The sequence below is a fragment of the Panthera uncia genome (genome assembly GCF_023721935.1).
Source record: "Panthera uncia isolate 11264 chromosome E2 unlocalized genomic scaffold, Puncia_PCG_1.0 HiC_scaffold_19, whole genome shotgun sequence".
NCBI classification, from domain to species: domain Eukaryota; kingdom Metazoa; phylum Chordata; class Mammalia; order Carnivora; family Felidae; genus Panthera; species Panthera uncia.
Window position 1 is genome coordinate 11,236,926 of NW_026057588.1, and position 23,871 is coordinate 11,260,796.

At 41.4% G+C, this 23,871-nt stretch overlaps 1 protein-coding gene across 2 annotated transcripts in view; it reads left to right on the top strand.

The window, feature by feature from the left end:
* ZNF235 (zinc finger protein 235) overlaps window positions 1–11,556 on the top strand; it is a 29,799-nt gene extending 18,243 nt beyond the window's left edge. For both annotated transcript variants that reach the window (XM_049620946.1, XM_049620945.1), the window contains one exon: window positions 5,180–11,556. In XM_049620946.1, coding sequence (XP_049476903.1) covers window positions 5,180–7,116 — 1,937 coding nt within the window. In that variant the 3' untranslated portion in view covers window positions 7,117–11,556. The remainder of the gene's footprint in view (window positions 1–5,179) is intronic.
* The last annotated feature ends 12,315 nt before the right edge of the window (window positions 11,557–23,871 follow it).

Consider the following 23,871-nt stretch of genomic DNA (forward strand, 5'->3'; position numbering starts at 1 on the left):
AGAGTGGAACTTTTGTTGCAGTCGATGAACCTACCGTTCATCAGCGTAGGTTCCCCGGGATACATCATCATCGCCCAGTGTCTATACTTCAGAGTTTGCTCTTGCTGTTGTACATTGTAGGAGTTTGTACAAATTTATAGTGGTATGTATCTACCATTACGGTATGATCCAGAACAGATTGCCTTAAAATTCTCCGTGCTCTGTTAATTCCCCCTCCCCTGTAAACACTGTCGACTAGCGATCCTTTTGTCTCCATAGGTTTGCCTTTCCCAGGATGTCAGCTGAATCGTAGAGCTTTCAGCTGTTTCGGATTCACTTCTTTCACTTAGCAAATGTGCATTTAAAGTTCCCTCAGGACTTGATAGCCCTGTTCTTTTTAGCGCTGGACGATAGTCCATTGTCTGGACGTACCACAGTTTATTCATCCATTCGGCTTGATGGCTTCCAAGTTTTGACAATTACGAATAAAGCTGCCGCAGACATCTGTGTGATGATTTTTGCGTGGACATACGTCTTCCACTCACCTGGTAAGTACCAAGGTGCACTATTTACTTTTGTGGTTTTGTAAGAAACTGCCAGACTACCTTCCAAGGTGGCCACACCATTTTGCGTTTTCAGCAGCAGTGAATTGAGGCTTCCGGTTACATACTCACCAGCAGCGGTGTCGACCTTTGGGATTTGGGCCATCCTAATAGGGGGAGTCGTATCTCATTTTGATCTGCAGTTCACTAAGGGCATGTGATGTTGAACACCTTTTTCGGAGGCCTGTTTGCTCTTAGTGTATTTTCTTCGCTGATGTGTCTGTTCAGGGCTTTTGTCCATATTTTAAACACATTGTTTTCTTATCGTTGGCTTTGACGAGTTCCTTTGCCACATCTATTTTTTACAAATATCTTCTCCCTGACTCCCCTTATTCTCTTGACGCGGCTTGCTCAGAGCAGAAACTTCATTTAGGAGTTTGCTAGTTTTGCGTTTACATTAAGGTCTGTGCTTTGAGTTCATGTTTGCAAAAAGCTTAAACTCTCCATATGGATTTTTTTTTTTTTTTTTCCGCACGTGAATGTCCGGTTGTTCTAGCACCAACTGCCTTTGCTTCATTGTATTGCCTTTACCCCGTTGTCAAAGATCAGCTGATTATATTCGCTTGAGCCCTATTTCTCACGTCTTTGTTCCACTCCATTGGTCCATTTCTTCTGTCGCCAATTCTACACCACCTTGAATACTGCAGCTCTACGGAATAGGTCTAGGTGTTGCTTAACGCGTCTTCCAACCTTGTAATTCTCCTTCAATACTGTGTTGGCTCTTCTGGGTCTTTTGCCTTTCCGTGGAAACTTTTAAATCCATTTGTCGATATCCACCAGATGTCTCGCCGGGATTTTTGATCGGGATTGTGAAGGACTGACATCTTGACAGTCTCGGGGCTTTTTATCCCTGAACATAGACTCTTAGGGGGTGCTAATGTAAATGATAATGCTATCGTAATTTCCAATTCCACTTGTCCATTGCTTGTGTATAAGGTAGCAATATACTTTTCTGTATCAATTTTGTGTTCTGCATCCTTGCTATAATTGTTTATTAGTTCCAGGAGGTTTTTTGATTGATTCTTTGGGGGGTTTCTACATAGACAATCACATCATTCTCCAACAACGTTTTATTTCTTCCTTTGCAATCTGTACCCATTTGCGTTAGCTGGGACTTACAGTACAGTGTTGAAAAGGAGTGCTAAGAGATTCCTGATTTTAGCGGGAAGGTTTTATGTGTCTCACAAAGATACTAGTTAGATGTCCTTTCTCCAGTTGAGGAATTTCTTCTATATTCCTGGTTTCCTTGAGAGTTTCTATTATAAACAAGTATTGGATTTTATCAAATGTTTTTTCTCTGTATCTTTTGATAGTCTTATGTGATTTTTCTGTAGTTTTTTCATGTAATGGATTAATTTTCCAGGGTTGAACCTTTCTTACATGCCTAGTATGCTTGACTACAGCATCTAATTCTTTTTATGCATTGTTGCATTTGACTTGCTAATATTTTTGGAGGATCTTTGGCGTTGATGAAATATATCAGTCTGTAGTTTTCCTGTAATATCTTTGTCTGATTTTGGTATTAAGGTAACGATGGCCTTGGGGCGCCTGGGTGGCGCAGTCGGTTAAGCGTCCGACTTCAGCCAGGTCACGATCTCGCGGTCCGTGAGTTCGAGCCCCGCGTCAGGCTCTGGGCTGATGGCTCGGAGCCTGGAGCCTGGAGCCTGGAGCCTGTTTCCGATTCTGTGTCTCCCTCTCTCTCTGCCCCTCCCCCGTTCATGCTCTGTCTCTCTCTGTCCCAAAAATAAATAAAAAACGTTGAAAAAAAAAATTAAAAAAAAAAAGGTAACGATGGCCTCATAGAATGAGTGAGGAAATATTCTCATTGCTTTTGTCCTCTGAAAGCTATTGTAAAGAAGTAATATAATGCCTTTCTTAAACGTTTGGTAGAATTCACAAGTGAACATATCTGGGCCTGGTGCTGTTTCAAAAGATTAATGATTCAGCTTCTTTAATAGATACAGGCCTAGGGCCCCTGGGTGGCTCAGTCAGTTAAGTGTCCGACTCTTGGTTTGGGCTCAGGTCATGATCTCACAGTTGGTGAGATTGAGCCCTGCATCAGGCTCTGTGCTGGCAGTGCGGAGCCTGGTTGGGATTCTCTCTCTGCCCCTCCCCTGTTCGTGCACGCTCTCGGACTCTCTTTCTCTCAAAAAAAGTAGACTTTAAAAAAATACAGATGTAGGCCTATTCAGATTGTTTCTTCTTGTATGAGTTTTAGCAGATTGTGTCTTTCAAAGAATTGTTCCATTTCATCTAGATTATTAAATTTGTGGGCCTGGAGTTATTCATGGTATCCATTTGTTATTCCTTTCGTGTCCACAGTATCTGTATTGATGTCTCCTTTTTCTTTCCATTTTATGGAGCTATAATTGACATATAGCACTGTAAAATTTTATTTATTTTTTTAACGTTTATTTATTTTTGAGACAGAGAGAGCATGAACAGGGGAGGGGCAGAGAGATAGGGAGACAGAATCTGAAACAGGCTCCAGGCTCTGAGCTGTCAGTACAGAGCCCGACGCGGGGCTCGAACTCACGGACCGCGAGATCATGACCCGAGCCGAAGTCGGCCGCTTAACCGACTGAGCCACCCAGGCGCCCCAAGCACCGTAAAATTTTAAGGTGTACATCTTAATGACTTGACTTAATATTACAAAATGATTACCATAGTAAGTGTAGTTAAAATCCCGTACCTGTTAGAGGTTTTTTAAAAATGGGTTTTTTTCCCTTGTGATGAAAACTTGTAGGGTTTATGCTTTTAGCAACCTTCAGATAGGTCACATAAGCAGTGTTAACAATATTCACCATTCCGTCACCAATACTTATTTACCTTATAATTGGAACTTTGAGCCTTCTGGTCCCTTTCATCCAGTCCCTCCATCCCTGGTAACCACAAATTCGATCTCTTCCTCTGAGTTGTTTTTACATCTACCTATAAGAGAGATCATACGGTATTTGTCTTTGCCTGACGTGTTTCACTTAGCATAATGCCCTTGAGGTCCATCTGTGTTGTCATAATGGCAAGATTTCATTCTTTTTTATGGCTGAATAATATCCTCCCCCCCCTTATACACGACCCGGTTTCTTTATGCATTCATCCATCGATGGACCCTTGTTTCCACGTATTCGCTGTTGTAAATGCTGCTGCAGTGACCATGGTGCAGATCTCTCTGACAGGCTGATTTTGTTTTCTTCAGATATATGCCCAGAACTGGAATTGCGAGGTCCTGTGGTAGTTCTGTTTTAGATGTTTTGAGGACCCTCCTTACTGTTTTCTGCACTGGCTGCACCAGTTTACAATCCCAACGACAGTGCACAAGGATTCCCTTTCCTCCACATCCTCACCAGCACTTCTTATCTCTCGTCTTTTTGATGCCAGGAATTCTAACGGGCATGAAGGTCGTATCTCCTTGTGGTTTTGGTTTGCATTTCACTAGTGATGAGCGATACTGGACATCTTTTCACGTATTGGTTTCTCCTGCTCTCTGAACGTAGAGGGTTCCTATGAAGTCTTCTGTGAGCCAAAATGGCTTAAAGAAGCAATTACCAGGACACCTGGGTGGCTCGGTTGGTTGGGCATCCGACTCTTGATTTTGACTCAGGTTATGATGTCACAGTTGTGAGATCAAGCCCCGAATCTGGCTCTGTAGTGAGTGTGGAGCCTGCTTAAGATCCTTTTTCTCCCTCTCCCTTTGCCCCTCCCCCTGCTCACATGCTCCCTCTCTCTCTCTCAAAAAAAAAAAAAAAAAACCCAGTTACCAGTCATATATATGGAACATTTTTGACTGTTTTGACTGTTCCCAGACCCAGAAATGACCTCTCTCTTAGGCTTTCTGCTACCTAGGACACATCTTGCTCGTGGGTGCACAGATGAAGCACGGGTGCTCCCAGCCACGGTTAAGGCTATAGTGGCTTCAACACTGAGATGCTGCCTTTAGTTCCGGAGCTTAGCCGTTGGCCCCTTGGGGCATGCGCTGCCTCTGTCACGGCTCACTGCAAAACGAAAGCTAAATGCTATTTTCACTTTTCACCTTTTCTCATAAAAGTGAAAACGCTCTTCGGATTTCTTGTGGTTTAGCAAATGCCAGGACTCATGTACGTTCTTTGTAAAAGTTAAACGGTGTAACACGCGCTTTCAAAAAGCAGGTGGTGCCTTGGGGCGCCTGGGTGGCTCAGTCGATTGAGCGTCCGCCTTCGGCTCAGGTCACGATCCCGCAGTCCGTGAGTTCGAGCCCCGCGTCGGGCTCTGTGCTGACAGCTCAGAGCCTGGAGCCTGCTTCAGAGTCTGTTTCCCTCTGCACCCCCCACCTGTGCACGCATGCTGTCTGTCTCTCTCTCAAAAATAAATAAAAGACCTGAGAAGACCTTAAGCCCTCACTCTGGGCTGATCCCAAATTTCCTTCCCTTTTAAGTGTGTGGGTTTTTTTCCACTGGATATTCTATTGTTTGCTGTAGACCTTTGTTTTTTAGTTAGTCTCTAGTGTTTTTTTTTAATAAAAATGTTTCCTTTGCGGAACAAGGGCTTGGAGCTTCTTAGTTCACCACCTTGCTGATGTCAGTCTCTCTGTCCCTGATTCTTTATTCTCTTTATCCCTTCAGGAGGCAGGAATCAAAACGAGAAGGAGACTCTTCACGAAGCAGGAGTAAGGTGCCTTTCATTGGGAGAGTTTTCATGTTGGCAAATCAAGAGACATATCGTGAGCAAATTAACCAAAGATCAAGACTCCAAGATAAATCTTCAAGGAAAGAGTTCTGAGTTCCCTGAACAGTGTGATGCCCCCTGTCGAGTGGGAGCAGGAATATGTATTCAGGCTTCCGTGGAAGACAGCTGTATAATGAACCTTATAGAGGATCATTCCAGTATTCTTGAAAATCAAGAATTTCTGGCCGGGAGAGTTCAGAATTCTTGGAGTAAAATCTATCTCAGCGAAACACAGAATTACCAGAGAAGTTGTAAGCAGACTCCGATGAAAAACCAATTATGTATACTTGCTCCGTACGTTAACCTCTTTAGTTGCATGTCACACCACCGTGATGGCGATAAACCTCACAGCAAAGACTGTGGTAAAGACATCTTAAGGGTGTCCCCTCTGGTCCAGCAGACCTACCGCTGTCGTCAGTGTGAGAAAGCATTCAACGATGGCGCCAGTCTTGAACTTCATCAGCAGGTACACTCGAGAAAGAAGTCCTTCGAGTATGGCGCACATGAGAAGGACGCCCGCTATAGCTCAGCTCTGCCCGTTCCACAAAGTGTTTACACGGGGAAAAAACGCTATTGGTGTCACGAGTGTGGGAAGGGTTTCAGCCAGAGCTCAAACCTGCAGACTCATCAGAGAGTGCACACAGGGGAGAAGCCCTATTCGTGCCTTGAGTGTGGGAAGAGCTTTAACCAGACCTCCCATCTTTACGCCCATTTGCCTATTCACACAGGAGAGAAGCCCTACAGATGTGAAAGTTGTGGGAAGGGCTTCAGTCGTAGCACAGATCTTAACATTCACTGCAGAGTCCACACCGGAGAGAAACCTTACAAATGTGAGGTGTGCGGGAAGGGCTTCACCCAGAGATCACATCTTCAGGCCCACGAGAGAATCCACACCGGAGAGAAACCGTATAAGTGTGGAGACTGTGGTAAACGCTTTAGTTGCAGCTCAAATCTCCATACCCACCAGAGAGTCCACACGGAAGAGAAACCGTATAAGTGTGATGAGTGTGGAAAGTGCTTCAGCTTGAGCTTTAACCTTCACAGCCATCAGCGGGTCCACACGGGAGAGAAGCCATATAAATGCGAAGAGTGTGGGAAGGGTTTTAGTTCAGCCTCAAGTTTCCAGAGCCATCAAAGGGTTCACACGGGGGAGAAACCATTTCGCTGCAACGTGTGTGGTAAAGGCTTCAGTCAGAGTTCCTATTTTCAAGCCCATCAGAGAGTCCACACTGGAGAAAAACCATACAAATGTGAGGTGTGTGGGAAGCGCTTCAATTGGAGCTTGAATCTTCACAATCATCAGAGGGTCCACACAGGGGAGAAACCTTATAAATGCGAAGAGTGTGGAAAGGGCTTCAGTCAGGCCTCCAATCTTCAAGCTCATCAGAGTGTCCACACTGGGGAGAAACCATTCAAGTGTGACGCGTGCCAGAAGCGATTCAGTCAGGCCTCCCATCTTCAAGCCCATCAGAGAGTCCACACGGGAGAGAAGCCATATAAGTGCGATACATGTGGCAAGGCCTTCAGCCAGAGGTCAAATCTTCAAGTCCACCAGATCATTCACACTGGAGAGAAACCGTTTAAATGTGAGGAGTGTGGGAAAGAATTCAGTTGGAGTGCTGGGCTCAGTGCTCATCAGAGGGTCCACACAGGAGAGAAACCTTATACGTGTCAGCAGTGTGGTAAAGGCTTCAGTCAGGCCTCCCATTTTCACACGCATCAGAGGGTCCACACTGGAGAAAGGCCATACATATGTGATGTGTGTTGTAAAGGCTTCAGCCAGAGATCACATCTTGTGTACCATCAGAGAGTCCACACTGGAGCAAATCTGTAGAAGTGTGAGGTGTTGGGGGGGTGGCCTTCGGTTAGAGTTCACATCTTCATCTCCATTGGAAAATCGACGCTAGTAATTGTAGAAAGTTCCTTCAGAACTCAGAAGCCTCCGGGAATCTTCACATGCAAGCCGCTCTGTGAAGCGCTCTCTTTTAAGGACAGCTGGGTGCTGAATTCTTTGCGAATCGGATCTCACAGACGAGAGAAAACCTTTTCCGTAAATACGGCCAGTGTTTGTGCCGGCATTCTGAATGTCCCAATTTTTCGAGATGCAACAGAAAAGAACTTCAAAATTCACCCCAGTCTACCCAGGAAAGAGGCCTTATAAGTGAAGATTAGGGGCAGGACTTTTAACAAAAGTATAGTGATGGACAAGTAAAATTAATGTCGGTGGCAGTGTAACCTCCATGTAGGGAGGGAGGTTTTTCACTACTTTATCTCTACTGTGTAGAAAAGTGCGCTTGGCTCGTAAGAGATGCCCAGCAATTACCGAACAAAGTGGAGAAAATCTGTCATTAGGACAGATACAGTAAAACCTTGGTTTTATGTGTGCCATACGTGAGCATAATTCATTCCAGAAACATGCTTAATCCAAAGCAGTTGAATACCTAAGCCAATTTCGTCATAAGAAATAACTCGGATGATTTGTTCCACAACCCAAAAATATTCAGATGAAAAGGATTACAATACTGTAATAGAACACAAAATCATAAAATATAAGGAAAAATAACCTGCACTTACCTTTGAAAACCTTAGTGGCTGGTGTGAGGGAGACAGAAAGGAGGGTGACTGTGTAGGATGACAGTCACTGTCACTAACGGAATCACTGCCATCTGTTGGTTCAATGGACTCTTCTTCTGCACAGGGCCCTTGTATGTGGTCGCACGGATGTTGGCTACAGTACAGTATTAATAAACTCTTGTCATATACTGTATTTAATGTAACTGGCAAGAAGGCAGCAGAGGAAAGGGTCTCTAGCTGTAGGCAGCCTGACCTAGAATGAAGCAAAGCCTTCTTAAGCTTACTCTTGTATGGAAAAGCAAGGGGCTGTCCATAGGTGCTTTGAAGTGATAAAAATACACTAGTGCCTGTTGTGGGTACCTTCCAACATTCTGAAAAATCACTGATTTCCGCCGAACACCACAGCCTGAGACTGAGCATCTGAGCCTGGGAATCCTTCGGTGAGAGAGAGAGAACCATTGGCTCACTTGTGATCACGTGACATTGGGCATCGCATACGACTCGTATTGCAAGACATCCCTCGTCTATCAAGTGAAAACATATTAGAAATGTTTGCCTGTCTTGTGGAACATTCGCAGAACAAGATACTCGCAGTCCAAGGTTTTACTGTATTTGAAAATTCTACTCCCCTACCCTGAATTCATAATAACATACTTCAAAGGAATCCTGCAAGTAGCCTTAATGAGATTAATTTCAGGAGATACTCAAGTACAGAAAATTACATAATACTGCCATCCACAATAATGCAAACTGGATGGCACTGGTGAATGGCCCCCATCCCCAATCTGGCCCTGGTTCTTTGTAGTGTGTCAGCCCTGTTGTACAGTGTAATATTTAATGTTATTTGTATTTTATAGACTGAAAAATACTGTTTTTAAGCAATCTAATAACATGATACAATTTATATGCTTGGGAATTTTGGACCCTAATCCATTAAGGTAGATTTCACTGTTAACTCTTTAAAAGTGTTGAATAGTTACTAATGACAAAAAGTTTTTTAGTAAACTTGAATTGTTAATAATCGGTTTCTTCTCCTTTTTCCATTTAGGCTTAGGTTGCCTTCTCTGTGCATAAGTCCCCCACACAGACCTCTGTAGGCAGGGGCTTTAGCAGATTTCAAGTACGTTAATTTTGTCACACCCCGCCCCCCACCAAAGGGAGTGTGGAGCAAGAAACCTGTTGAATTTTATTGAGATTTCATTAAATGTAACAATTTAGATGGATTACCATTTGCACAGCATTCAGCATTCAGCGCCTCTCGTTAGGAGCGAACACCATTAGCTGGTCAATATCACAATACCCTTTGACCTGGCAATCATAGCACTAGAGGCTTCGCTTAAAAGATTATAGGGAAAGTGGGAGTGGACACAGGATGCTTATACTTAATTTTATAAAAAAAAAAATTCTTAGCAAAATATTGGAGTAAATATGTTCTAATGATATACAACTGCAAAAAAAAAAGATAACGACCTTGATCTATAATGGCAGGTAGAGAACCATCTTTCATGAGAAAACTAGGCTAGCGCCCTCCCAGTATGTGTGGACCAACAAATATGTATACCTACAGATGTGCTTATGGATGGCGTATCTCACCATATGTCACGGGAACCTGTTTAGAGAGACGCATGAAAGGATGTTCATTGTTTCATTATTGGTTATAGCACAGTTTGCATTCATCAGGTGGGTTGACCAAACAGTTTATGGTTTATCTATTCAGTGCAATACTATGCAAAATCACATGAAAAATAAACTTATGGTTACTAACACTGGTAAATACCCAGGATATGCAAATAAGAGTGGCCAGAGTTTTGTAGGAGATAGATGCATGTCAATCTATTATGTCCCCTTTAAAAGTAATCAGATCATATTCATACCTCTAGATATACTGTGCTATGTATGTAGAATATTCTCATGTATACGTATGATACAATTACCTTTAAAAGGGGGGGTATTATAGTAAAATTTTAACTTGTTTTGAGAGCATTTTAAAGCCTTTATTTTCAGCGTATTCTAAACATTCAGAAAAGATGCAAGAACAGAATTCCCATACATCCTTAGGTTATCCACTGTGATTACAGACCAAGCAGATCATTCAACTGTATAATACCTGAGTTGAGAGGACCCACACAGCTTTGGTTCCTCGGGCATGTCTTTCCATCTCTGTGGTCGCAGAGCCACTTCATACCGACTGGACACTACGTGGAGGCTCAGAGTATCCTAACAAAAATCAGCAGAAGTACTATGGCCTCGTCTAATCTACCCTCAGAAGTTACAGTGTTAATTCGAGGAGGCAGTTACAAAAACCCATCCAGGATCAAAAAGAGAGGGAGCACGGACTCCACCTTTTGATAAGAGGAGTGTCAAGGAATTTGCAAACGTGTCTTAAGATTACCATACTCGGTTATAATGTTTTCTACTCTACAGCTTATTCAAATTCCACAGTTGTCCCATAATACGTTTATAACAGTTTTTTTTTTTCTCTATTCCAGGATCTAATCTTAAGACAGGTCGTTAAGTTGTCCTGTTCCTTTAATCTTTAAATCTGGATCAGCTCCACGGTATTTCTCTTTCATGAAATCAGTATCTTTGAAAAGTATGGGCTAGTTATTTTGTAGACTATCCCTAAATTTTGGTGTGATCTCTCATGATTAGATTCAAATCAGTGTGGCAAGCATGTTCCATGAACGACACATACTTCTCAGTGCATTAAACCAGGAAACACATTTATCAGTGATCCTAGTTTTGATCATTTGAATAAACTGACAACTTCAAGGTTTCTCCACTATAAAATTGCTGTTTTGCCTTTGATATTAATAAGTAATTTGTGGGGAGATTTTTGTGTAACAACTACCTTATTACAGTCTTTCACCTGCTAGTTTTATTGTTGATATCTTCGGTCTCAGTTATTACTGCGATGATTGCAAAGCGATGGCTTTCTTGCTCCGTCATTCCTCCTATATTTAGCACTTGGCATTCCATCATTACAGGAGCTTTCCCTTCTCCCCTGTGTCTCTTTTCTATCTGTATGTATCATCAATATGAACACTTGATTTCTGGTCTAATAGCATTTTGGGTTTATCTTGTGTACTGCCTGCTGCAGCCACAGATTCTACAAAGACCTGATTCCTTTGAGTGGAATGGTACTTAGAAACCAAGATCTGCATGCTATGTGCTATCATTATTGGGGTATCAGTCCTTCCTGTATATGTATGTATGCGAAAAATGAAGACACCTTCAACTTCAAAAAAGTATGTCTAGTCTGTCCCTCTTCCATATTAACTTCTTTTGCAATAGTTGGAAATCCGTTCCCACTATCATCAATCTGTTTACTGATTATTCAGTCCTTTAATACACAGCAAGTGGTTTTGAGTTGCTAAACAATAGCATTGTGGGGGTAACTGGGTAGCTCGGTCAGTTTTGCATCCAACTCTTGGTTTCAGGTCAGGTCATGATCCTACAGTCATGGCGTCATGCCCTGCATGAGGCTCTATGCTGAGCATGGAGCCTGCTTAAGATTCTCTCTCTCTGTCCTTCTCCCCGACTCGTGCGTGCTCTCTCTCAAAAAATAAACAATAGCATTGCAAAAAATAAACCTGGCTGTGTTCAGGACTTGTTTACAAGAATTTTTCTCTTTAAACCAAGTATATAAAGTACTTTAAAAGTAACTTTGTCTATTTTTTGTTTCCATTCAATCTAGTTATATTATTCATTTGAAATAAAGTTAGATTCTTTTCTTTAAGTTTATATTCCCTTTCAAGCTCTCTGTATCTTGTGATTTACAAAAATTGGTAAATGAATTAAGTTCTGATGAAACTCTAGTTCCATAAGTACCCTAATATGTTTTTATTTGTATTGATTTCCTTTTATTTAGACATACGGTTAGACATATTTATTAAAGTTTTTGAGTTACCTCCTTAGAAATATACAAGTACTTTTCATTTTTCATGAAATTAATCTTTATATTATATATTCCTTTGTGTAGATAGGCCACAGGAATGGGGAGGTTAAAACGCATGGTGGAAATTGGGTGGATTCACAGAAGTTTGGTGGTTTACAAATGGTTAAGTCTTTGTATTTTCTTTATATTTGAAATAATCCAGGATTAAAATAAAAAATATATGTGTATATTTATATACACATATAAATATAAATCTATACATCAATATATGAAAAGAGAAAGAACTAGTGAGTATAGACTTTTAGGGTCAGAGAAAGTTTACCAAACTCTGCAGTTGATGTGCAGTTGTAGCTGCTCTGAGACTTGGACAATTTACTGGAAAAAAGCTGCCTGTTAATAAGGCATTCTTAATAACTGCCATGAAATTTCAATGAAGAAAGTTGTCCCCGACCAAGGATTCTAACTCTTCCAAATTGTCTCTTTTCTCTCACATTCCTTGTACTAGTTACTAGACTTGGACATGGGGTAGTTATCTGTTGTTCATTTTCCCTCCCAAACCATTATCTCCATCTCCCCTCTGCCCATTGATTTGCACAAACTACCCACTGTTCCTTCATGCAGCTATCAACCGATCTTCATTCTTCTTGTTCCTTGCTTTTATCTCCAGAACGAGTCCTGTTACCCTGCCACTACTCTTGTCACACTACTTGAAGATTATTATATCCACTTCCAAAAACCTGGACTCTCAGTTCTTTGCTGTGCCACCAATGGTCTTGTCTTCCACATCACCTCAGCCCCTGACTCCAATGGTAACACCTTACTTACAAGAAAGTAACCAGAAACCCTCTATAATCTCAAACATTCCAATCCAGTCACCAACTCTCATTTTACCAGCCTATATCCTCTTTATTCTCATTTTAATAACTTTTAGAACCCACAAGGACCTAAAATTCATCACTCCTACTCCCTTTCACTCTCCCACCTTAATTTCCCCTATGTGTGGAAAGAAGATCAGACTTCCCCTTAAATCCCAATGCCCAAAACTGTGTCTCATGTCAATCTCTAACAGCAAGGAATACTTCAAGAGTGTTTTATGTTTCCCAGTCTATAGAAAGGCAGGGAAGAGAAAACTGGGTTAGGAATCTATGCTAGATGAAGCAATCTACAGTTTGTGGTCCAAATAGGCTGTGACTTAAGTGTGTTTTTGCACACTAGCTCCAACCCCAATTTATTATCTTTCACGTAAGAGTCATATTGCAGTTCTAGTGAGAATAAGGCTATTATAATAATGCCAACACTCAGGATTTTTACAAAATAATTTCAGGGGTGCCTGGGTGGCTCAGTTGGTTTAACATCCAACTCAATTTTGGCTCAGGTCATGATCTCACAGTTCATGGGATCAAACCCCACATCAAGCTTGTGCTGAAAATGCAGAGCCTGCTTGGTATTCTCTCCTTCTCTCTGCCCCTCCCCTGCTTGTGCTCTCAAAGAAACTTAAAAAAAAAAAAATTAAGACTTTGGAGATTGATCAGTTGCTATAATTACTTATCTGTGCAACATCTCATGAATTACCGTGATGTGGTTGGAAAACACTGCTTTAGAGGTGAACTGCTTAGTGGTGTAAATATATGTAAACAAGTAACCATATATGAAGTATAAGAATGAGAGAAGCATTTTAAATCTGCTGACCAAATGGTCCCTGTTGCACCAAACTCCAGCAGATGACAAGTATAAATTCTAGACCAAATAGTACAAGAAAAACTATCCAAAGGCATTTGAGAGTGAACAAAAGGCACGCAGATTCTGGAGATGGTCAACACTTGGAAGAAAGAAATAACACAAGGTCAGTTTCCTGATTTTCATGGCTTTTACCCAGAAAGCAAGTCCAGTCTGCACTATTTTGGTCAACTAAAACGTAGATGGAAAATCATAAGTTTTCCAACAAAATTGTTCAAGGCCTACACAACTGCTGCTGGAAAATAAAGTGTGTAGAATATCCTGGAAGAGGGCCAGAGAGGTGAAACCCCAAGTTCTGTATATAAGCATTTCCCAAATGTCTTGTTGACTCCTCAACTAGACAGAGGAGACAAATAATCCAAGCCAATACTAACAGAAGTTAATTAAAATTTGATCCACCACCCATGGGAAAAGGAACATTTTTGGTTCGAGTCGAGCTAAATTAAGTGCCTAATAAAAATACAAGAAAAGAAAATACTCTAGAGGAACATAATGGAATCCAGAGTTTCCTGAATATATTAATCACAATGTCCAGGATATAATTCAAAATTACTAGATATGTGAGAAAACAAAAACAGGAAAACATGACTCATTTTCAAGAGAAAACAAATCTGTGGAGGTCAACACTGCAATGATCCAGATGTGGGAATTAGACAATGATTTTTAAAAGTTATTATAACTATGCTTAAAATGTAAAGGAAACTATGCTCACCAAAGAAGGAAAAAAAACAAGAAACCTTAGCTGGAAAATGGAAACTATCAAAAAATAACCAAATAAAAGGTCTAGGGAGAAGACAGTGGAGGAGTACTCTAAGCTTACCATGTTCCACAGATACATCTAGATAACACCCACATCACTATAAATACTCCAGGAAATGCCCCAAAGACTGGCAGAACAGACTCTCCAGAGCTCCATGTAGAGAAGAGGCCACATCAAAGAGGGTAGGAAGGGCAGAGACATGAAAGCTAAATAGACTTATGAAATAGTCTGCAGGAGGGAGGGATGCCATGGGTGCAGAGAGGGGAGAGGACCAGACCCCATGCCAGGTACCCCAGCCATAGGGGACCCACACAGGAAAGATAAATCCCCATGACATTGGGCTTTAAAAACGAGAGGGGCCAAATTTCTTTAGTTTTTACAACCAACGGGGCTTAACAACTGGAACTTTAAAAGTCAGCAGGTGGCTCTGCAAGAGCTTGGAGGGCAATAGGAAATGGAGTCCTCACCCTTAAAGAGATAGCACAACAAACAGCCCTAAAGAGATACGGCAAGAAGCAGCAGTTTGAAAAATGCCTGGGGTATATGAAAAGATTTATTATTCTCAGAGCATGTGCTGGAGAGGCAGATATCATTGGGAGACTTCTCTGGGAACAAAGGAGTTGGTAGATGCCATTTCCCAACCCTACCCCCCAGCCTAGATACACACAGGAACCAACATAGCACCAACACTCCCTACCTAACTTGCTAACACAACACATCCTGCCACACATGGTGTGGACCTGCCCTGGCCTAAGCAGGAATTCTGGGTGGCTGCAAGTCCCCTCTTAGCTGACCGGTGCTGACCTTGCTGGTATCACTCACTCACTCTGCCCCCAGATCTCCTGAAGATCTGCCCGCCCCCACCCCCCACCCCCGCCATACGGCTTTGGCCAGATCCTATCCAAAGAAACGTCCCCAATAAAGACCAGCACCACTCCAAAGTGACCCCTGCCCAAGGAAATGGGGAACACAACCACACATGCCAGTCCAACTGTGGCCCCAGCAGAGGGCTTGAAGGCACACATTGGGCCTGACTGCAGGCCCCATCCACCAATGAAAGCTTCTCAGAGGACAACACAAGGAGAGTGCCCTGCAGGCCAGTGCTACTGCGTCTCTTCCAATGATAAAAACTCAGTAAGCTAGGAAGAGTGGGGGAACTTCCTGAACTTGATAAAGAACATCTACAAGAAAACCTAGCACAACATAATAAATTAATGGTGGTAAGCTAGAAGTTTTCCTCTGAAGATCAGAGATGAGGCAAACATGTTCACTTCACCATTCCCATTGAATATTGTACTGGAAGTCCTAGCTAACAAAAAAGAAACGGAAATAAGAGGTATGCAGCTTGAAGAGGGAGAAATTAAACAGCCTTTGTTCACAAAGACTATGTAGAAAATCCCAAAGAACTGAAAAAAACAAAAACAAAAAGCAAACACCTCCTTCTGGTTAGAGCAAGGTACAGGATACAATATACAAAAGTCAATTTCTTCCCTGTGTAACAGCATGGAAAGCTGTAGTTTGAATTAAAAACAAAATAGCATTTATGTTAGCTCCAAAAATGGGAAATACTTATATACAAATCTAACAAAATACGTATAAGAACCACATGAGGAAAATTATAAAGCTCTGGTAAAAAAAAAAATTAATGTCTGGGGTGCCTGGGTGGCTCAGTCGGTTGAGCGTCCGACTTCGGCTCAGGTCATGATCTTGCAGTTCGTGAGTTCGAGCCCCGCGTCAGGCTCTGTGCCAAGAGCTCAGGGCCCGGAGCCTGCTTCGGATTCTGCGTCTCCCTCGCTCTCTGCCCCGCCCCTGCTCATGCTGTCTCTGTCTTTCAAAAATAAATAAACATTAAAAAAAAATAATGTCTAGATAAATGGAGAGATATTCCATGTTCTTGGACAGGAGGACTTAATACTGTCGAGATGTCCGTTCTCCTGATTAGATCTACAGACTCAAGATGATGCCAACAAAATTCCAGAATGTTATATTATAAATATGGACAAATGGACTCTAAAGTTTGTGTAAGAGGCAAGAGACTGAGAACAGCCAACAAAGGAAGAAGAATAAAGCCACAGGACAGGACTGACATTACCTGAATACAAGACTTACTACAAAGGCACGGTACTCAAAACGGTATGGTACTGAAAAAAGAATAGACTAACAGGTTAATGGAATAGAGCCCAGAAACAAGCCTACACAAATATAGTCAAGTGATCTTTGGGAAAAAGAGCAAAGGCAATAATATGGAGCCAAGAAAGTCTTTTCAACAAACAGTTGGGGAAGAACTGGACACCCACATGCAAAAGAAAAAAAAGAAATAGACACAAACCTTACATCCTTCACGAAATCTTACTCAAAACGGATTGCAAACCTAAATGTAGAAATGTAAAACTGTCAGACTCCCAGAAGATAAGAGAAAATCTAGATGACCTTGGGTTTGGCAATGAGTTTGTAGATAAAAAACCAAAACCACAATCCATGAAAGACAAAAAATGTTAGACTTCCTTAAAATTAAAAACTCTGTTCTGCAGAAGACACTGTTGACAGAATAAAAAGACAAGCCACAAAATCAGAGAAAATACCTGAAAAACTCTGATCTAATAAAGGCTGTGTATCCCAAATATACAAAGAAGTCTTAAAAGTCAACAACGAACCAACTTAAAAATAAGCACAAGATCTGAACAGACACCTCACTAAAGAAGATACAGATGGAAAAAAAAGCTTGTGAAAAGATGTCATGTCATTGGGAACTTGCAAATTAAAAAAATGAGATACCACTATACACCTATTAGAGTGGCTAAAACACCAAATACTGGCAATACCAAATGCTGTTAAGAATGTAGAGCGCAAAAATGATATTTCATTGCTCGTGGAAAAGCAAAGTGGTACAGACACTTCGAAAGACAGCGTTTGGCAATGACTTTAAATGTATATTTCTAAGTAAAAGAAGCCAGTCTGAACAGGCTACATATTATAGCATCCCAGCTACATGACATTCTAGAAAAGGCAAAACTATAGAAACCATAAAACGATCAGGAGGTTGAAGAAAATAAGAGGGGAGGTTAACTAAGTGGGACATAGAGTAATTTTAGAGCCGTGAAACTATTATGTATGATACTGTAATGGGAGATACAGGATATTATGTGTTTGTCAAAACCCATAGACCTGTACAACAGAAAGAGTAAATACTCACGTAAATATAGACTTTAGTTAATAGTATGGATCAAGATTGGTTCATCAGTAGTAACAAATATATCACGATAGCAAGATGGTAATGATGGGGGAAATGTGTTGGGGGAGGAGGAGGGAAAGAATGTATGGGAACTCCCTGGCTGCTTTATTTTTCTGTAAACAATAGAATTTCACTTAAAAAACAAATTAATTAGGGGCACCTGGCTGGCTCGGTTGGGCGCCCAACTTCGGCTCAAGTCATGATCTTGTGGTCTGTGAGTTCAAGTCCCACATCAAGCTCTGTGCTGACAGCTCAGAGCCTGGAGCCTGCTTCGGATTCTGGGTCTCCTCTCTCTGTCTCTGTCTCTGTCTCTCTCTCTCTCTCTCTGCCCCTCCCCTGTTCGCTCACACTCGCTCGCTTTCTCAAAAATAAATTTAAAAATATTTTTAAAAAACCAAATGAATTAATTAAAAGGACAATAACAAAAACAAGTTCACTAGATTCCTAAAATAGCAAAATGCTAACAACAGAGAAAAGTATCCATGGCCTTGAAGACAGATTAATGGAAATTATCAAATTTGGGGGCACATGGTTTGCTCAGTCAGTTGAGCATCCAACTCTTTCCCCCCCCCTCACTGGGCTGTGAGTTTCTCAAATGCACAAGCCATTTATCTTTGATTTCTTTTTTTTTAATATATGAAATTTATTGTCAAATTGGTTTCCATACAACACCCAGTGCTCATCCCAAAAGGTGCCCTCCTCAATACCCATCACCCACCCTCCCCTCCCTCCCACCCCCCATCCACCTTCAGTTTGTTCTCAGTTTTTAAGAGTCTCTTATGCTTTGGCTTTCTCCCACTCTAACCTCTTTTTTTTTTCCTTCCCCTCCCCCATGGGTTCCTGTTAAGTTTCTCAGGATCCACATAAGAGTGAAACCATATGGTATCTGTCTTTCTCTGTATGGCTTATTTCACTTAGCATCACACTCTCCAGTTCCATCCACGTTGCTACAAAGGGCCATATTTCGTTCTTTCTCATTGCCACGCAGTACTACATTGTGTATATAAACCACAATTTCTTTATCCATTCATCGGTTGATGGACATTTAGGCTCTTTCCATAATTTGGCTATTGTTGAGAGTGCAAGCATCCAACTCTTGATTTAGGCTCAGGTCATGATCTTGTGGTTTGTGGGATCAAGCCCTGTGTCAGGCTCTGTGCTAGCAGTGTGGAGCCTGCTTGGGATTCTCTCTCACTCCCTCTCTCTCTGCCCCTTTCCTTGAACTCACTCACTCTCTCTCTCAAAATAAACAAACTTTAAAAAGAGAGAGAAATTATCAAATCTGAAGAACAGAGATAGCCCCAAATTTAAAAGAACCTCTGTGATCAGAAGGATAATCAAAAGGGATAACTTAGTGTATTTATAGTCCTAGGAGGAGGGGTAGGGAGAATAAGGCAGACAATAATTTTAAAAAAATAAAGATGAAAAATCCAAATTTGGTGCAAGATATAAATCTACAGATTTAAGAAGTGTACTTCAAACAGGAAAACCAGACCTATCTACACCGCAATCAAACTAATAAAAACCAAGGATATAAATCAAATCATGAGAGCAGCTAAAGACAAATGACATTACAGAGGGAAACAATGGTTCAAATGACTGTTGGCATTTGGGGAAAAGTCCAATCAGAAAACAACGTGGGGCCAAAAAAAAATAGCAGCACTGTCTGTAAATTGCTGCGAGGAAACACACACACACACACACACACACACACACACACACACACCAGTATTCAGAATAATGTCCTCTCAAAATAAAGATATTTTCAAATCACAGAGAACAGAGAATTCACTCCTAGCAGAACTGCACATCGAGAAATGTACATTTCCAAGCAGAAACATGGACTTCCAGGAATTAAGGAAGAACGCCAAAACTGTAAATATGTGGATAATTATAAAATGCTATTTTTCTTAATTTATTTAATATACATGATTGATGATGCATAATAACATGTGGATGCGATACATGTAAAAAATATTTTTACAGGAAATGACACAATATTAACTTTAAGACAACTGTGAAAAAGAACATAATCACTTAAGTAACTTAATGCAAATATGTACAGCCTGAATTAATAGTGAATGCTCAAAAATATTCAATTAGCTCAAAAGAAAGCAGGAAAGGAGAAACAAAGGGGACAAAAGAAGGGAGAGCAACTGGTAAAACGGAAGCCCTAAATGTAACCATGTAAATAATGGCATCAAATGTTAATTAACTATACAAATGCAAAGATTGAATGGGTAAAAAATTCACTACACGTTGTCTTCAAGAAAGGCACCTCAAGCATAAAGACACAGACAGGTTGAAAAGTCCATATGAACAGTAAATGTGTGAAGACTGGCCGTTATGTTAGTATCAGATAAAGTAGATTTCCTCACAAAAACTCTCACAGAGACACAACAGGGAAATCTTACAACAATAAAAAGGTCAATACATTAGTGACACATACAATTATTAATTTTTTTAAATATTTTTTAACGTTTATTCATTTTTGAGAAACAGAGCGCAAGCAGGGGAGAAACAGAGCGAGAGGGAGACACAGGATCCGAAGCAGGCTCCAGGCTCTGAGCTGTCTGCACAGAGCGCTACCCGGGGCTTGAACCCACAAACCCTGAGATCATGATTTGAGCCGAAGTCGGATGTTCAACCTACTGAGCCACCCAGGTGCCCCATAATTATTGTTTATGTGACAAGTCACAAGGTTTTAGAATACATGAAACAAAACTTACAAAATTAAAGGGGAATATAAGAAAACCTAAAATCAGAAGTAAAGATTTTTAACCTGTCTCAAAAAGTATTACAATTGGAGTTTTTTAAATTACATCTGAAGACAGATATGAACAATATCAACCACCTTGATCTAAGTGATATTTATAGAACATTATACGCAAGAACAGCAGAATACTGTTGATGGTACCTGGGAGTTTACAGAATAAATTTGGTAATGAAAGGAAACTGTATTAATCTGGGCATGTATTAACTTAGTCATTTTACATAAAAATACCCAAATTGTAATTTTTCTTCTTGGTACATTATTCATATAATAATTTGAACTTTAATAACTTCTATTTTAAACCATTTTGACAGTTTATCTCCTAGTGTGTGTGAATAACAACCAAATGATTTTTTTTTTATAATCTTAAATGTTTCACAAGAGAGAGAAAATAGGGGCACCTGAGTGGTTCAGTTGGTTAAGCGTACAACTCTTGATTTCAGGTCATAGTCTCATGGTCCTGAGATCGAGTACCGTGTTGGAATTCACACTGGGCATTGAGCCTGCTTAAGATTCTCTCTCTCCCTCTCTCTCTGCTCCCTCTAACTCACACATGGGAGAAAATTAAAAAAAAAAAAAAGTGGAACAGGGGTGCCTGGGTGGCTCAGTCAGTTAAGCGTCCGACTTCGGCTCAGGTCATGATCTCACGGTCCGTGAGTTCGAGCCCCGCGTCGGGCTCTGTGCTGACAGCTCAGAGCCTGGAGCCTGTTTCAGATTCTGTGTCTCCCTCTTTCTGACCCTCCCTCATTCATGCTCTCTCTCGGTCTCAAAAACAAATAAATGTTAAAAAAAGAAAAAAAAGAAGTGGAACAGAAAAAAAAAATGAGAGGGATCCAGCTTCAGACAATGATGCATTTATACCATGATGAGGCTAATATGTTCTCTTTGCAAGAAAAAGGAAGAAAGTTTAGATGCAGAAAAAGATCTGGAATAGACCCATTCAAGGACTGACATATAGCTGGTTTTGAGAAAATTTGGTGCCTGGTAATTTTTAAAAGTTAAATTTAAAAGATAATTTTTATTTTTTTAACTTTTTTTTTTTGAAAGAGAGACAGAGCTTAGGCAGGGGAGGGGCAGAGAGAGAGAGAGAGAGAGAGAGAGAGAATCTGAGCTGTCAGCACAGAGCCCAGTGCAGGGCTTGAACTCATGAACCATGGGATCATGACCCGAGCCAAAGTCGGACACTTAACCAAGTGAGCCACCCAGGCACCCCTAAAAAATAATTTTTAAAGTTATCAATGGTCAACTCTTTAAATACAGAAACAAAGGATCAGGTATCTACCAAATTAAACAAAATGCTCTCACTTCTGGGCAAAAAAAAAAATCTCCCAGTGAATTTATCTTTCCTTCACTTTGTTCCAAGGTGCATCTCAAACAGTCTTGCTCACTTGTAAAAGTTCCCCAAGTGGCCAGTGCAATTCTAAATTGTCCCTCCAGAAATTGTGCCAGTTAGGCAACTATACAAGTTAGCACTCTGAGTGAGGAAATGATAGAGGCAGCAGGTGGTAAGCCTGGAAGCAACAGTTTTGGGATAAACATTGGGGTGCATGTGCCCCTTTAATGGATAAAGAAGAAGTGGTATATATCTACAATGGAATATTACTTGATGATCAAAAAGAATGAAATCTGGCCAGTTGCAACAACATGGATGGAACTAGGTGGTATTATGCTAAAGTCAGAGAAAGACAAATGTCATATGTGGAATTTAAGAAACACAACAGACGAACATGGGGAATGGAAGAAAAAATAAGATAAAAACAGACAGAGAGGCAAACCATAAGAACCTCTTAAAGAGAACAAATTGATGGGGCGCCTGGGTGGCTCAGTCAGTTAAGTGACCCGCTTCAGCTCAGGTCATGATCTCACGGTTCCTGGGTTCCTGAGTCTGAGCCCCGTGTTGGGCTCTGTGCTGGCAGCTCAGAGCCTGGAGCCTGTTTCAGATGCTGTGTCTCCCTCTCTCTCTGACCCTCCCCCGTTCATGCTCTGTCTCTGTCTCAAAAATAAACATTTAAAAAAGAGAGAGAGAGAGAACAAATTGAGGAGTACTGGAGGGAGGTGGGGGAGGCAGGTGGGGGAGGGGGGTGGGCATTAAGGAGGGCACTTGTTGGGCCGAACACTGGGTGATGAATCACTAAGTTCTACTCCTGAAACCAATACTAAACTGTATGTTAACTAACTTGAATTTAAATACATTTAAAAACAAACAAAAAAGAGACCCCATGAGTATTGACCAGGCAGTAAGGATCGTGCTTGTATAACTTCATGTCTCTGGAGCTCAGCCAAAGCACAACAGCCACCAGTTTGGGCAGACAAAACAAAACAAAGAAGTTCTCAGCGACGCAAACACTAGGGAAGAAGTTGTTATACCATTTTGATAGCGACCTGAAGCAAAGTTTGTGTCCAAAAGGCTATGGTCTGAGGAGACCCTCTGACTTTCCCAATACCTACAGCAGCTTGACCAGAGTCATGGAACCTGTGCTCATTCTATCAACGAGCAGACAGACCACAGGAGCAGGTGTTAAAAGCCTGGAAAACAATTTCACCAAGGAGCAGTTCAAATTTCATCAGATAGCTACAGCAAAATATCCCGGGGGACTTCAATCCTAGAAAAACAAACCCAATGCCAAATTGCTTCATTGAAACCTCAGAGGTAAGTTCTGCATGAACTTGCCTTCTGGGCAGCACCTTGAATACTCAGCTGGGGGTGGAAATGGTTCATACATACACACTGTTATTGAGCAGGAAGTCCCCATCCAAGGCAGCGAGGGCTTCAATGGGATTATAGTGAACCTCCATTCTGTCAATGCCCCCTAGTCATTATCTTCGCTAAACCTTCAGATCGCTATCCAAACCGTAGAAGAACTTCATTATTTGTTTGTGTCCCTGAGAACTGCTGTGTTTAATCTGCCCTACTTGGTGATAACTGGACTTTGGCTCAACTCCAGAGGCACAGAGTTCCACCAGAAACACTCCTGCTATGTAGCCGAACAAGTTAGGCTGATTACTCATTGCAGCAAGGGACAGCAAAGACCGCAACCAAGGGATTTTCAGTGAGTTGTGTGAGGTGATATCGCGGAGGCTTCAAAAAAGTGGGGCTTTGCTCTGGGTTGGGTGTTGTCAGGGGGTAGTTCTGTGATTGGGTATATTCATAAATGTTATGTAGGAGGGAAGGTTGGACCAAGGCTAAGGGTAGAATTGGTGAAGAAACGGCAGTCACTCAAAGCAGCTGGGAGAGGGTGCTAGTTAGCCATTTCTGTCATTTGGGTAATACTATTTTGTCCCTGCTGAAACAGGATTGCAGAGTGGTCTTGTTTTTGCCTTGATGCATCATGGCGAAAAAGCAGCCTTGTTCAAAGCTGAATTTCTGTGAAATCATTTCTTTTCTTTTCTTTTCTTTTTTTTTTTTTGAGAGAGAGCGAGTACAGGAGGAGCAGGGGAGGAGCATAGAGAGAGGGAGAGAGAGAATCTTAAGCAGGCCCAGCACAGAGCCCAACGCAGGGCTTGATCTCACAACCACGAGATCATGACCTGAGCCAAAATCAAGAGTTGACTCTCAACTGATTGCCCTGAAAACTGTTTATTTTTCAAAAGAAGGCAGGAAAAGGTGAGCAGTGG